We start from the raw sequence: 15,546 nt of genomic DNA, 5'->3' as shown, positions 1-15,546 counted from the left end.
ATTTTTGATAGCAAATGTTCTTACACTGTGAGCAACAATATGCAAACATACTCCAAAAAGTGCATATTAGCAAATAAGAATAAAAACATCATTACTGGCTATAGTAACTGCACAGATCATGTCCTCCACAGAACATATTAAAAATTGCATTTAAGCCCATGCCCAAGAGTCCTCTTCCCTGCAGATCACCTTTCTCTTTTCTAAGATATACCAAGGAAAGAAGAAAGCACAGAGATAAAGACTGTGGAAGCAAAATGGAACCATCAGATTCATCCTAAAAGCTTTGCAAGGTTAGAATTACCTGGTCTCTGCACAGTGATTTAATGCAGTGCATACTCTTCCCCTTCTTGAATCTATTGCCTCTTCCTGGAAATTGTTTGGGCATTTAAAGAGGACTGAACTATACTCAAAATGAAAGGATTAAAAGGCTGTCATAAAGTAATACTGACACTACTCAGATGTCTCAAGGCTATGATTAAGGAAACATCCTCAAAAGTATTCAGGTCCTTTTATTTTGGCTACAGCTCTTTGGCTTTCAAGATGATTGATTTCTGCACTAATTCAAAGTGGTGGAAACCTAGTGGCTTTGGTCGTGATATTGCAGAATGGCACACCAGCATTATCAGAGAGCAGAGTGGGGCCCCACAGTTAAATCCAGGTCTGCACTTAAGCCCACATACAACTCATGCAAGGGGGAGGCATCGTGGCCCAAGAAACGTGGCCAGCTTCAGCCTGGGGCTCCGTGCCTGGCCCCACAGCTGAGCTCCCGCGCCAGCCCCGGGGCTCCGTACGCTCCGACGTGGGAAGGCGGCTGTATCACACCAGGATTCGTGAGAGGCAACTTACTGCAATGGGCACTGGCTAGGCAGAGCCACCAAGACGTTTTTACCCTTGGGCAGGACTCCTTCGCTCATGGTTCCCAGGTTTAAACCTCTCCTGGAGTTGGTCCTCCAACACCTCCCTTCAAGAACGGAGCCAAAACGAGCTCATCCCTTCCGAACGTGACCGGAGGTGGCAGGAAACCCCCGTTACCTCCAGCCGGGCGGTCAGAGCCTCTCCCACGGAGCCCGGCTGCAGCGGCCCCTGGCCCACGCTGCGCCGCCGTCCCGAGGCGGCCGCGCTCCCACGCGGGCCCTTCTCCAGCCTCTCCCCTTCGCAGCCCTTCGCTTTTCTGGGCGCTCACCTGTCACGCTCAGCTCCATTTATTAACCTTTCACACCCGAAAAAGACTGCAGAAAGCTTTCCGAAGATTTTCAAGTGACTAATTCTCCTCCTGAAAGCCTGGTCTCATACCTTCATAAATTCCGATCCTCCCATCCTAGTTCTTTAAAGAATGAATAATTGAGGTCCTTGATTTTCCCAGATAACATTAAATAGGCAAAAGAAAAAAAAAGAAAAAAGAAGGAATGTGATTGAGAAACAATTGCAAAATATCTATAACCAAGGCTTTCTGTGCTACTCACTTCATTGAAGCAGAGTTCTGTAAGGGCATAGAAAGTAAAATTTTAGCTAAGAAAAAACAGAAAAGTCAATTTAAATCATCTCTATTTTGGAAAAAAAAAAAGATGAACTGAGTTCAAATGGAGACAAATACAGAAAGTCTCACAGTAGCTTCTTTGAGACTGCAATAATTTCTGAGCAGCATGTGCAAAAATAGCCTTGAATTCGAGTAAGGTCAGGATCTACTCTATTGCACGGGTGTAAATTGCCAGCAGTGCCAGGGCAAGCAGGCCCCGAGGAGGGAGATGAGGAAGATTACTGGGGAAGTGGGAATCTGCAAGAAGGACCTTTACACTGCACACACGTGCGACCAAAACTGATGCTGAAGCATCAGCTTGTCCTGCGTTACGCAGCCTGCAGCCCGTTTGTGTGAAACAGTGATTTTGCACCTGATGCTACAGTAGCAATAAAAATATCGCCGCTGTGCTATAATCTGAGTAATCTCTGCTTGCAGATAAGGCAACAGTCTTTTAAACTAATGAATATTAAGCATCACTAGATGAACTGCATGAAGAGTGCACACATAAAACTACCAAGCCACGTTTGCAGAAGCGATAACTTGCAACACGCGCATGCTTGCTTGGTGGTGGCTCTCGTGCTGTGTGGCAGAAGGCTGCAGAGAGCTGGAGCGCTGCAGAGCTAAGCGTGCTCACGGCAGGGCAGGGAAAGGCAGGCAGAGATCAGCAACGCGAGGCTCCCCGCGGCACCGGCCGCTCTGCGCCGTCCCTGTGCGCTGTGGTGGCAACAGGGGTATCAGCACTTCTCCTGACCCACGGAAAGACAAGATCCCCCTCTGCCTGGCAAGCCACGCTTCCCTCTGCGTGGTAATGCTAAGACCTGCGTGGTAATGCCCACATTATCACTTAAATGCTCTCAGTTCTGGTACGTAGTGAGCACCAGCGATAGAAGGAACCCCCTGAGGGCCTCGACCACAGCAGCTTCCTCCTGTATTATCTGCTGCCCAAGGGGCACAGAAGGCCTTTGCTCTGTCATTTGGCAACACACATGTAAACATGTGCACATTCCAGTGTGAATGCAGATCTTGGCTTCACACACACAGCATTAACATTGCCCGCCAGGTATCGCAGGTGGGGAGGATGATGCGGGAATGCCCATCACTTGCTAGGCTTCTTGGAGAAGGTTTGGCACTGTGGCTTCCAGACCCTGTGCTCATACGGACACACGAGGCAACACGTCTCTTCAAGAGCTCCCGCTCTGGGTGATTTCCAAGTACAACGTCTACCGCCAAGTACTACAGCCTGAAAGGACTGAGAGAGAAAAGGGAGGAGGAGGAGACCAAGCTCAAGGAATATGCAGCAAGCTTAATTAAACAGGAAGCTGAGCACAACTACTTTGTATCCTTAGAAAAATATTCGTTGTTTGCTCACGTGACTGTGCTTTGGACCACAAATATCCTGTCTGGAATATTTGCAGTGACTATAAGCAAGACTTTAATAATTTCTCCAGAGAATGAGACTGCTCATTTTTTAAATCCACAGTTCTGCCCATCTTCAGCTCACAGATACCATAACTAGGTCAAGTCCATTACTTGCTTACATAAGTAGCAAGCTGTTTGCCGAGCTGCTGCGATGACTGCAGCCCATGAACTCAAGCCGCAGACCCAGCGAGGAGCTGCCGTGCACAGCGCCGAGCTCTGGGGCCCATGAGACACGGCAGGCAGCGCGGCTCCACACGAGCATCTGCAGGATTCGCTCCTCCTGCAGAGGCGCCTGGAGGATTCATTCCTCCTGCAGAGGCCAGGCTTAGCCTCATTGTGTCACCTCGCAAGCCAAGGGAAGATGGGAGAGAGCCAAGGGCAAGGAGCAGGAACAGGGGAACGCTGCTTTACGCCCTCCCTGCCTCAGCAAGAACAGGACCGAAACGGCAGCCCGAGTGCTCGACCTTGCTCCTGCAACACGGAGCAAGGGGCAGCCCGGCCGGCTCGGGCACAGACCCACGCAGGGCAGGAACACCTTGGAGGGACCGTGAACCTCGTCCCCATCTCCAGCTCTGCTTCGCACAGGAGCAGCCCGGGACATCCAGGGACAAGCAAAAGGCTCGAGGTTGTCCAAGCCACTGCTGGAGCTACCAGAAGCCCTGTCCCGACACTCAACCCCAGGAGACATTTACTGTTATTTGCAGGAGCAGCAGTGCCACATACTAGCTGCTCACGTGTATGTGCAGCTCACATGTATGTGTAGCTGAAATCAATTACTGCAGAAATTTACCTACAACAGCAATAAAAAAATACTTTAGAAGGAGAAAAAATAGAAAATTCAGAACAATGGAATATCTTGAACTTCCATGCATTTCTTTTTGAAAATTCATACTTAAGAAAATGAAGGGACCAGACATACTAAGTTCCTGAAGGCACATCAGTGCAGTTTCACACTAGTGCTTAGTGCATGTTTGATTTTTTTTTTAAATCAATAGGTTAACTTAGCATTTTATTCACCAAAATACAAGCATTAAAAGACTTCCACTGTCAGAGCAGAAATCTAATCCCATTAAAACTCTCCTGATTGGGGAGACAATTAAATCAGTTGCAGACTTAGGGCACCAGCACAGCGAACCTAAGGCAAGATTTATAGCAATGCCATCTCTCTTTATCCCAGCTAGAGCAAACATACACGGAGAGGCTGCTCCCTACGCACTCATACCTACAGGGCTAGATGCCAGGAATCTTCTTCATCCCACAAAGCCCTGTCAGGACCAGCTACGCACTGGCTATACTGCTCCCAACACAGAGCTGACTCTTCCAGGCTTGGGCATACTCGGAGTCCTGAGCTTGCAGGACTCGTTTTCTTTTGCTAGTAAACAAATGAGAAACTATAATTATCTGGGTTTTCCTCACATGCAGGCTGGTCATGAATCTGAAGGCACAAGGTGACTTATGCTTATTTCACATAAATGATGGAAGCCAAGGCAAATGACCACTGGTCCCATCTCTTGATGTCAAGGGCACTGTGCTCTGGCTTCTTGCTTCCCACAGCCCAGGTCTCCCCAGCCCCAAATCAGTAAATCAGAAACAAATGGTGCTGGACTTGGGGCACATGCTTCCCATTTGAGATGCCGGCAGCTCAAGGTTGTGGCCACAAAAATAAGCACCCAAAGCAGTGCTTGCTGGTTTTGTTTTATTTCCCTCTGTGTTTCTGAGAAGCCCAGGTTGGCACACTGTGACCTCAGGCAAGTTGGTGGCACTGCAAAGAGCTCTGCTGAGCTGTCACTGCCGTGCACGTCGGCCCTGCACAGCACTGCAAACACACACACGGCTGGAGAGCACAAAGTGCCAAACACAGTTGCAGCATGTCAAGCATATGTTGCTTGGTGTTACCCAGCACTAAGCCGAGTGGAAGGATGAAGGCAGCAAACCGGTGCACCAAGCAAGACGGTTACATTCAAACAGTCATTAGAGAGAAATTACCCAGGAAAGAGAGAAAGGAGCCTGAGAAGCACCGTGCACTCCCAGGAAAGCCAACCTGAGCACTGGTGCTTGGCCCCCCAGCACCCACCTTTTAGCAGGAATGCTGCACGGGCTCCGTCATGCTCCTCTGCTCGAGGATTTGTCTGTTTTTTTAAGTGAGAAAGAAAGAAAGAAGGAGAGGTGGGAATCCTGAGTATTTGCTGTGGAGTGCAGCTGCTTACTGCTCTTTCCTGTAACGCCAAACACCCGTTTTATCACAGACCCGTTCTGAGAGTAACCGGGGTCTTTGGGGTTTTGATCTCATCCCTCAAACCCTTAGTCATTTTTCTGTAGTGTCTTTAGCAGACAATGAGTAAAGACTGTATGTAAAGCAGAAGTGCAGTAATTCCCAAACTGTGATTTTTATAGTATTGCTAGCATTTCTTTTTGCCTAACACATTCTGAAGGGCTGTTAAAACAAGGCAAAAGAACTACCGGGATGCCTCCTCCCCTAGGTATGGTTTTTTTTTTTTTTTTTTTTAATGATTTTAGAGGTCATTTGGTGAGGCAAAATAATAAAGCTTTCACAGCATTTCAGCTCACTGGTGGAAATGTTGTGACAAGGACCGTTACAGCTCCCTGAGGTGTAAATAAAATAAATACAGTCACAAATGTAATGACTTTTAGCTTTCTGTAGCTATCTCAAGGGTTTGACATACACTGATTTCATGACAATGAATGGATTTATTGGAAATGCAAACTTCCAGGTACACAAGGGCTACCTAGATTGCAAATTACCCGTGCAGTGGACATGAGAAACAACAGAGGAGCTTGTACAGACACCCTCTCGCTGTTGTCTTTCTGGTGCAGGTTATTGATTCGGACACCTCCGGAGCACAGCTGAAGCACTCCCAGGGCTGGGTTAGCTCTAAGAGCAGCCTAGTGACTTTTAGATGATGAGAGCCCAAGCTAGGAATTTCTCCTAGATCTAAGCTGCTTTCATGACCAATTATCTCAGGTTTCCTTATCTTGTTGGTGTGTCCAGGGACAGCACAGACCCCATAGAGTGAGCTGATCTCAAGGGGGGCCAGGACAACGTCTCCTACTCAATAGGTCTGCATTGTGCTCTATAGTGCTTTAAGATCCCAGACGGCCTGTCAGTTCGGGCTCCATGGGATGGATCCCTGCAGGCAGCTTGGGCCAGGTTTGTAAACTCGCCCCGGACCTGAAGCGCTGGGGAACGAACGCGCTGCAGAGCAGCCCACGCGGCGCCGCAGGAGCCTGGCCGGGCGCTGGAGACGCAGCTCACGGCAGGCAGCTCCTCCTGGACCCTCACAGCCAGCCTGGGGAATCAGCACAACATTCCCTGGGCTCCTGTCAGCCACACCTTCCCATTAACAGGAACATCACAGCTTCCATCAACTGCAATAACCAAGAGGACCCGTACTGCAGGGGGGCACTTGTCTATCTCCGTGCTCTTTTCAGAGGTGCAGTCTTTCTCTGAGCAAAAGAGCAATCCCCTAAGGTGGAATCTGTGCAATACATAAAGCAACTTTGTTAAATTAGAAAGAAAAGAAAATTAAGCACTCAGGATAGACCAGCACATCACAGCTGAAGTACCAATGGGCAGGTCTCAGGCACAAGGCAACTCCCAAGCTGGTAACTAGATCACTGTGTCTTAACACCACAGGCTGTTTTCTCTTCAGTGCTTGCAACTGTCATTACCATTAATGAGCATGCATATGTGCCTTGAGGGGAGAACATCCTCCCTCTGCGGCCTCAAAACTTGTTTATAAATCCCTCCAAAAATCACTTTGTGCTCACTGTTCCGCACAGAAAGCTATTACAGCAGCTCAATGAACTGGTGCCTTCCTTTCTCCTTCCCCGCTGCCTTCCCTTATCCGAGGGACCAGTAGAGAGACTCCAAAAGAGGAGAGGACTCTCCCTAAGCAATGCAACCTTGGGAGCCGCAAGGCAAACTCCCAGGTCCCGCATGCAGGTGCCCTGCACGAGCAGAGGCGCAGCTGGGCACACAGCAGCTCTGCCCTCGCCGCAGCAAACCCAGGCCGAGAGGCAGGGCTAAGCGGATGCAAAGCAGCGCTGCTTTGCACGGGCACTGCGCTTCCGCAGCGCTGCTCCAGGCTCCGTGCCCGGCTCCGACACCGGGGCGCGCACGGCGCCCACGAGCAAGGCCTGGCCCTGGCGAGCAGGGAGCGCGCGGCCCTGCCGCAGAGCTGGAAGGATCCTCTTGGGAAGCCTATGATGTGCTTAATGCAGAGGATACTGTTGCAAAGCTTATTTTGAATGGATTATTAGCTATGTTAGGAAATGAAAGAAAATTTGCACTATGGACAAACAAGGAAAGTTCCAATTCCCTTTAATCCAAACCCTGTTAGCGAGAGCAGCAAAAGCTCAAGCTATAGCGCGCGGGAGCGCGGGGCGGCGGGAAAGCGGCCTGCGGGACAGCCCGGCTCCCGCTCCCGCTTCCACACGGTCCGCAGGAAGCGGCTCCCGGAGCCAGGCACAATCCCGTCAACAGGAGACTGCCTCAGGCTCTGACCCCCACCCCTTACACGGCTTTATTACCTCTCTTCTCCGCAGAAGGGGGCACTGAAAGCACATTAATTAAATTCCTGCCTTTTCTCATTAAAGAGCCTCTCAGGATCTAGAAGAGAAATGCTTTCTGTGCTGAAACAAAATCACCCTTTCAGTTCACTTCTCACTTCCAAGTGTGATGTAGGGCAACAGTTACATTCGTTTGCTGTTCCTCTGCTATGGATGCTCTTTCTGCTTTGAGAGGGCAAGGTCTTTCCAGCCCATACCCGAGCTTCTCCTACTGCTTACCTATGAACAGTCGGACTTGCACTCAAACCATCACAACCTTTGGTTGTGGTGGTTGTTACAATGCAATGGGTTCAACACACAGACTTTACCATGATCAGCAAAAGAATAAAAGCTGCCACCAACAGCTGTCTTAGTTTCCTTTTTCTTTTAAACTGGATCACTACCAAAACGCAAAAACTAAACACATGTTTAATAAAAAAAAAAAAAAGTGGTGACGCTGTCCATGGCTGCCCAGGAAATACAGCAAATCCCAAGTCAACTTTTTCAAGTTTCCTGGCAACACAGTTGATACTATAGTTTAAATTATTCTGTACTGCTATTATAAAATAAATAAATAAGCAAGCCTGGAACAATTTTGTTTCACTTCTTTTGTATAGATTTGCATGGAGAAACAACTTGTTTTTCATCACTGTTTTCCATAAGTGCTGGAACCAGCTGTAGACACATTCATTTTTTTTTTTGTCTGCAAATGCCACAAATGCAGTGCCAATGTGTGCCCGAGACACACACATATTTCTACACAATATGGACAACAGTGACTGAATTTGAGTCAGTATCTTCTTGGACTCCAGCTCCAAAAGATCTCACAAGAAAAAGATGCACGTTCAGCCTATGGATTTTCTTACCTGGAGCTGGGAAGATGAATTCAAGAAACTCAAACTGCAAAGATTACTAGTAGAATAACAGCTACCAGATAATGTAAAAATTTCACCACTTGCACAGAAACAACAGACTATGGAATCAGTGCCACAGGATTCTTCGAGCCAAGGACAACAGCTGGTTATAACGCTGGATTTGATGAGGATTAATTGTGGAGCAACAATAAATCCATATTCATGGACAAACTTGCTTTACTATTCGTACTAAAGCAATACTACAAATATGTTTCTTAAGACAGCAATGAGTTTCCACTTTCACCCAATTCTTCTCATTTTAAGGGTCCTCCTACCTACATGACCATAGACTCTGTATAAACGTTCCTAAACTCTTCCTTTCATTAAAGAAAAACAAAAAAGAAAAAAAAGTGAAAAAAGAGACTGTCAAAATCTCTTGCTTCTTAGTAAATGCGGATAAGGAGAGGCTAGATGTAAAAGAGATCCTGTTCCTAAGCATCCCAGAGATAACGCCAAGGCCAGCTACACTAAGCAGCAGAATGACACTCATGTTCCTCTTGCACACACCCATAGGAATATTTTTGAACAGTTCAGAAAATGCTAGAACCTGTTTTACACCACACTGCCTGCAAAAAACAAGCTTCCTTAGTCTCTGCAAACCCAGGCGTGCAGAGGGGCTTCGGGAAGCAACAGCAAATGTCATACTGAGAGAAGGACCAAAAGCAGCGTAAGGCAGACGATGGTTCTGCGCAGCGCTTGCGCACGTGCCCACGGCTCTGCATTTCTCCCATCACCAATGCCCTTTTAAATTCAAGTTTCTTTAAAAGGGCTTGTAACACAAGCGTAGCTAGCTGGTATTTCTGGCCACAGCCAGGAGCGTACGGGACATGCACTGAGAGCACGGGACTGCACGGATGTCAGAACTGGTACGCGGCACACGAGGGACACAGGGCACCACTGGCCTAAACTGCCTGTCCATAGCGTAGCTCCCCACAGCTGGCACTGCCTGATCCAGCGGGGAGCACAGCTGGTCCTCCTGCCACACAAGAGGCAACTCCAGCATGGCAAACAGGAGAAGAGAGTGCAGATTCATAAGCAAGTGCAAGTTTCACACAATATGACATCAGCTCTTATACAATTTTTACTATCACATGATATTTCCTTGCTATAGAGTTTCACAGCCAAACAGTCTCTTTAATCATTTCTGACTTCTTTGTAGAGGAGGATCCTGTCCAAAGCTGGGGTCTGCACAGTGCTATTGGCCATGGTGAGCAGTCCTTGGCTGCTCTGTTAATGCTGTGTCCATTAGATACCCGGCCATTTTCCTCTCTTTGCTGCAGAACTGCACTACAGCCCCTCTGTAACACAGCGCAACATGGTTATTAATCTACAAGAAATGTGAAACGTTGCAATTATTTTATTGGTCCAAAATTTGGGGAAATCTAAGAAACCTCTGCTAGCATTGTTACACAGGTAGAAAACCATATAGGTAATATTTCATGCACGATTCTCAACTGGGTCTCCGCAACCTATTTTGAAAGCATTGTAGCATTTACCTTCAGTCCTGTCCGGCAGTTTCCCACTCTTGCTCGTTGTTCCAGTGTTGACTGTTTCAGACGAGGTGCTCAGTTTGGTGTTGGGGTCTCGCTTCGGTTTTGGTGGCGGCTGCTTACGGGAGCTGCTACTTTCGTCATCGGTTCCTCCAACAGAATGGAGAGACTGGGATCTCACGGCGAAGCCACTGGAGCAAGGATGTGGCAGTCTGTCCTGAGGAGCAGGCATTGTCATAAAGCCCATGCGGAAATGTTTCCCCACGTAGCTTCCTTCATTTCCTCTTACTACTTCTCCACCTATGCTGTAAGAGAAGACATGCACACAAGTAAACGATCCACCTCTGCTCCAAGAGCACCAACAAGTAGGCTCTGGTTTCATCTGCAGCTTGCTGGAACTGGCATATAGAGCAGCCATGGTCTGTAATAGCTTAGCGTGTACATCCATGGCACTTTGTGACATTTTTTGCTGGAACAATAGATGACCATAGGAATAGAGGAACTGAGATGATTACCTGACTTCCAATTTTTTTTGTCCCCCCCCCCCCTTTTTTTTAATTATTATTTGTGTCCTATAGCAAAATTGCAGAAAAAGAACATAACCATATTCTAAGGTCACTACAGCTTCAGTGCTGTGGATCCCACCCTTAGTCCTCAAAGATCCAGGCCATTCATCAGGCTGCTTCTCCCACAAGTCACAAAACACTTCTTAATACAAAACACACAAACACCATAAAAATTCTGCAGTGAAACCAGGGTGTGACTAAGTCATTCCTGCCAGGAAATTGCTGGGTAAAAGCATCCAGCTAATACTAATGAGGGAACATTATTCAGTGCAGTGGAAGAAAATTTTAAAAACTTTTTTTCAGATTCCCCACTGACTTGGGCACCAAAACATCTTTTGCATACTCAAAACTTTGAAACCTCTTCTCCAGCATTTTTTTTTCCATAGATTTATCAAGGCTAATTCCATATTAATTTAGGTTCCTCCCTCATATACCCTGCTGAACATCTCTGGAATGGAGCTCAGGAGCTTCATTCCTCTGATGGTTAAAAACCTCTCGCTTCTTTCCAGGCTAAGGATGCCCTGACCATAACATTATGCTTTATCCTCAGGGCAGTCTTCCTCACTGCTGATATTTACATCCCCTTGACAGCAAAAACACTGACAAAAGAAAATCTTAGTCTTGCAATTTTTGCTTTGTAAACAAGCAATGCTCTTTTTTGCTCTTAAAACATGATGAAACACAATGACTATTAGAATTGAGCAGCCTGTTTTTCAGCACAGCTGAACAAAACCACCAGTAACCGAAACGCAGATACATGGCTATGCACTCAGAATTTTACAAAGAGAAATTGAGAAAAGGGTTTTACTCAAGCTGCAAGTCACTGTGACTAGGAAGGGCCTATAGAGCAAGTGTGAAACGTCAGAAGGCAGGGCTGAGATTTTAGGAAAATCAGGTTACCGGTAGGGCAAAGATTACAGCGTTAGAAATGCAGCATCACGTATTGATCCGCAATCCCCCCACTCATCTCTGACTGCAGACATACACGTATTTTAGAAGATAAGGCTCTTGGGCTACAATCGATCATTCCCCTTCAGACTAAACCATGGTAAGGAAGAAACACTCCCCAAATTACTTGGATACAGGTACTTGGATACTTAACTCATCAAATGCACGTGAATCTGCAGCATGAGCAGCGTCAGACTGGGAAGACACAAGAGCAGGCGATGAGAGAGCAACGAGCTGGGGGACACCCCAAGGAAACACCCTCCAAGCGTCCAAGAGCACAGGCGGACAGCCCTGCTGAAACAGGGCAACGGGGGCTCTGTTTACAAGGGCGCTGGAAATGGTGGCACTGTGGGCATGTACAAATGTCACTGTGAGGACTGCGAGGTCCTGGAAATCCCTAATTGCCTCCTGCTTCCCCTTCACATAGAATGAAGCCAGGTCAGTCTGCTCTGTATGCTTCCCATTTGATATTGCCCTGGGCTGGTGCAATTTGTTTGGTGTTGAACACATCTCCCCCTCTAAAAGACAAGAACATTTCTCCATGGTTCATTTGAAGAGTGAGTGAGGTCACTGCATTCCCTGACACTGCCCCCAGGAGACTGTAAATCTTCATCTTTTTTGCAAGGTACCCGCACGCTCCGTCTCCTCACCCCCACAGACTGGTGCTTCATGTGTGATAAAGCACAATCCCTATGAGCTACTGAGCTCCTGCCCTATTCTCACAACCCAGCAGGTCCCATCGAACGTGTCCCCGCCACTGACACACACCTGCACACGCAGCCACACACGTGTGCACACCCCGACCCTTGTCTGTAACCAACCTATTACCGAATTGTAATTGGCATCAGTTCCAGAGGGGTTTGCAGCCAGAAAGATCAAAAGGTAGAACTCATTAATTTGAAGATTAAAAACCTGTAGCTAATTTAAATGATTAACTATGCCTCTACTAATCTTTCATAAATTGTTCTGAAAATAATATAATCCTCTGATGCTAGAGTACAAAGAAGTGCCTGTCACATTATTTAAAGAAGATTAGTATCCAAATACGGGGAAAACGCAGGTGGGGAATCTGCTTCCTTCCCTAAGCCCGTTGTACGGTAAGACATGTACAGCAAACAAAATGTCAGCTCTCCATGTGCTTGTTATGTTACAGTCCTTACCAGGCTGCTCTTCCTCCGTGCATTTACTCCCCTCCTCTGTGGGGGTATTGAGGCAGCCTCTGCCCTGGATGCAGCTGCACAAACTGCCCTGAGGTGACAGGCTTGACCCTTTGCTATGAGGACACAGACCTTCATTCACATGAAACGTGTTGTTACCGAGCTGTTGCATCTTATATTTCATAAATACAAAGACACCTAAATCAAAGAGCAGTGTTTAAAAGCACTAATTCATTAAACCATTGATTTACATTTTTTCCATTCCCTCCCTCTGCATCACTGTTTTTTTCATTCTTTGTTGACTTCCTTTCAACACCTGCAGTGAGAAGCCACCTCCTCACCTGCTCGCTACGCTCGCTCCAAAGTGAGTGGCCTATCAGCCAGCCGGAGGGAGCAGCTGGCATGGACGGGAGCAGATCTGCTGCTTCACAGCTGGTGCAGATGTGGCCTTGTTCTTCTATGTCCTCTGGTCAGCTGCTAGACAATACACAAGGACACCAAGTCCTCCTTTCCCAGCATATTTGAGAGTCCATGTCTCTCTGTAGGGTGTAGGAGCTGATGTTCAGCTGATGCTTACGCACCATAAAGCCTAGGATGGTAACGACTGGCTTCTGAACCTTGGTCCCGGTCACTGGCCCTCACTCAGGATCACAAAAGATTTGTAGTTGTTACTTCTGCTGCAAGGGAGTCCTGAGCACCAGCAGTGAGTATTTCCCACTAAAGCACAGCGAATAAAAGCAAGACTCATCAGAGGACCAAATTCACACCTCAGCAATACGGACTGATCACATCAGATGGATCGCTCTGAAACAAGTCTCCCCAGACTCATCCGCAGGTGACAAGCAGGTAAGAAAGACAGGATGGCAGAAGAGAAGCAGGGCACCCCTCCAGCAGCAGGAGGTCAACGGGAGCCTGGGACAAGCTCGTGCAGCTCTGCGCTGCCCTGGTCCATCCGGGCAGAGTTAAAGGGTTTGCTTAGGAGGATGCTCCTCCTGCCCCGGCTGCACAAGTGGCTGGAGCTGCTGTGTGTCCCACTACAGCACAACAGCCTCAAAAAAGATTTACAGGCCCCTTGCTGCATACAGGACTATATAGAGCGCTAGGGGAAATAATTGTGTAGATGATCTCACTCCATTATTTCTGACAGCAAAGAGCCTGCACTCTTCATTGTGCTCATAATGAGCTCTATCTCATTTCAAAACTGTATTATATGAGTTGCGGTAAGTATTACACAGTTTATTAATATATATGGAAATACAGATTTGGATTATTCCTCTGGGAAGTTTCAATTTGAACTTGGCTAGGTTCAACTGCTTCTCTGACAAGGAATTATATACAGCAGTCGAGTAACCGTTAAAAATGCAACAGACATTTGCCTACAAAAAAAGACATGAATTATATAATAATAAAATTAATCATACAATGGCTCATGCTACACACAAAGCAAAGCTGACTTAGTACTAAAGAAATATGTTGGTATCTGGCTAGGTACAGAGACCTAAGCTGCAGTAAATGGGGAAAAAAGGAGAATGATGAAGTTTCCTTCTGACACCCCTATGGCAGCACGTTCTGAAGAAGCTTGGCCTTGAAAGACATGATACCTGGCTTTCCAAAGCTCACCTAGAATTCCTTCTAAGGCCACCAGGTGCCAGGTTGCACGCTTGGTGCATTGGAAGGAAGGGAGCTTTCCAGTCACCTCCAGCTCTACACGGTCGTGGAAATCAATCCCTAAAACCAACACAACATCTGCCTTCAATTCATGATAGTGCATTGCGGCTTGCACTAACGGGAGCTGGCTCTGGATGCTGTTCTCACTGAGCAAACAGCAATCCATTCCTTTGTGTATCAAGTCTTTTCTGGGTAAGAAAACAGTTACTGTTATTTTACCCTTTTTTTAAACCATTTGCTTACTCCTTCGCCAATGAATCTCCAGCTCCTCTGCTCACATGATGTGTTCTGAGCATAAAGGGCTGAAATGGCTTTGAAATGTCTATTCCCCATCAGAATAAATTATACACATATATACCAAGGATGACACATTTTACTTTGTATCTCAGAAGCACTTTCAAGATTAGCATAAATTATATTTGTAAATTAGAGGTTGGATGCCAAAAAAAAAAAAACAGAAGATATACTATTTTTATCCTCTAAACATGATTTCAGCAGACCATGAAATGCAATACTGAAGAGAGAAGGGCAGCAGCACAATCACGGATTCAGGAATTGCACTGCAAGTATGGTTTTATACAAAGCTACTCCACATTAAAATTAAATTAAATATACAAGTTACATGCCTTTCTTTTCTATATTTTTGTTTTAAAATCATATTGCAGAGGCCTCATTCCCAGGCCTCATATACATGTTTTAAAATCATATTGCAGAGGCCTCATTCCTTGTTCCCAGGCAATGCCCATAGCTGATATTTCCCTGCTTCTCTTTCCTGAATGGCTGCAAACAACTCGTGCTCACCTTGCACTGAGATGCCCCGGCAGATAATACAAACGAGGGGTGGAGGTAGATGCTGAGGGCACAGGAATCGCTGGCACCGGCCTCCAGATCCCCTACCCACATCAGGCACTTGCTTTATAACACTAGCTGACTCCTGTTGGAAGGCCAAGGAGTTACTGGAATTGCCACTATTGGGAACTATTGGAGCTCATATGGGCTGGAAAACCGATGACAAAATCAAAACTAACCAAGACTGTCCACAAAAGAGCTCGGCAAAAACGTCAAATATCCTCCCTTCAAATGATGGATTACCATGCTCCAGAACTGCTGTTTTTATGAAACAGAAGGTGGGAAATGACAGCAATGGTTGGGATTCTCAGAAAACACCGTAGAAGGAACACTGTCAAATCAAAGCCTGCACGCTATTTCCACAGCGGATCTCACGGTATCTAGCCAGGCAGAAAGGGCCAGGGCGAGGAGCCTCCCGACCCAAGAGCACCCAGCAGCACCGCATCG

General features: G+C 46.9%; 1 protein-coding gene across 1 annotated transcript in view; it reads right to left on the bottom strand.

The window, feature by feature from the left end:
* NYAP2 (neuronal tyrosine-phosphorylated phosphoinositide-3-kinase adaptor 2) overlaps positions 1-15,546 on the bottom strand; it is an 81,470-nt gene that overhangs the window by 27,772 nt on the left and 38,152 nt on the right. The window contains exon 3 of the mRNA XM_026040063.1: positions 9,918-10,216. Coding sequence (XP_025895848.1) covers positions 9,918-10,216 — 299 coding nt within the window. The remainder of the gene's footprint in view (positions 1-9,917; positions 10,217-15,546) is intronic.

This window comes from Nothoprocta perdicaria, unplaced genomic scaffold, assembly GCF_003342845.1.
Source record: "Nothoprocta perdicaria isolate Ctin4 unplaced genomic scaffold, notPer1 scaffold_25, whole genome shotgun sequence".
NCBI classification, from domain to species: domain Eukaryota; kingdom Metazoa; phylum Chordata; class Aves; order Tinamiformes; family Tinamidae; genus Nothoprocta; species Nothoprocta perdicaria.
Note: the sequence above shows the minus strand (reverse complement) of the source record. Positions and strands in the feature narration are given on the sequence as shown.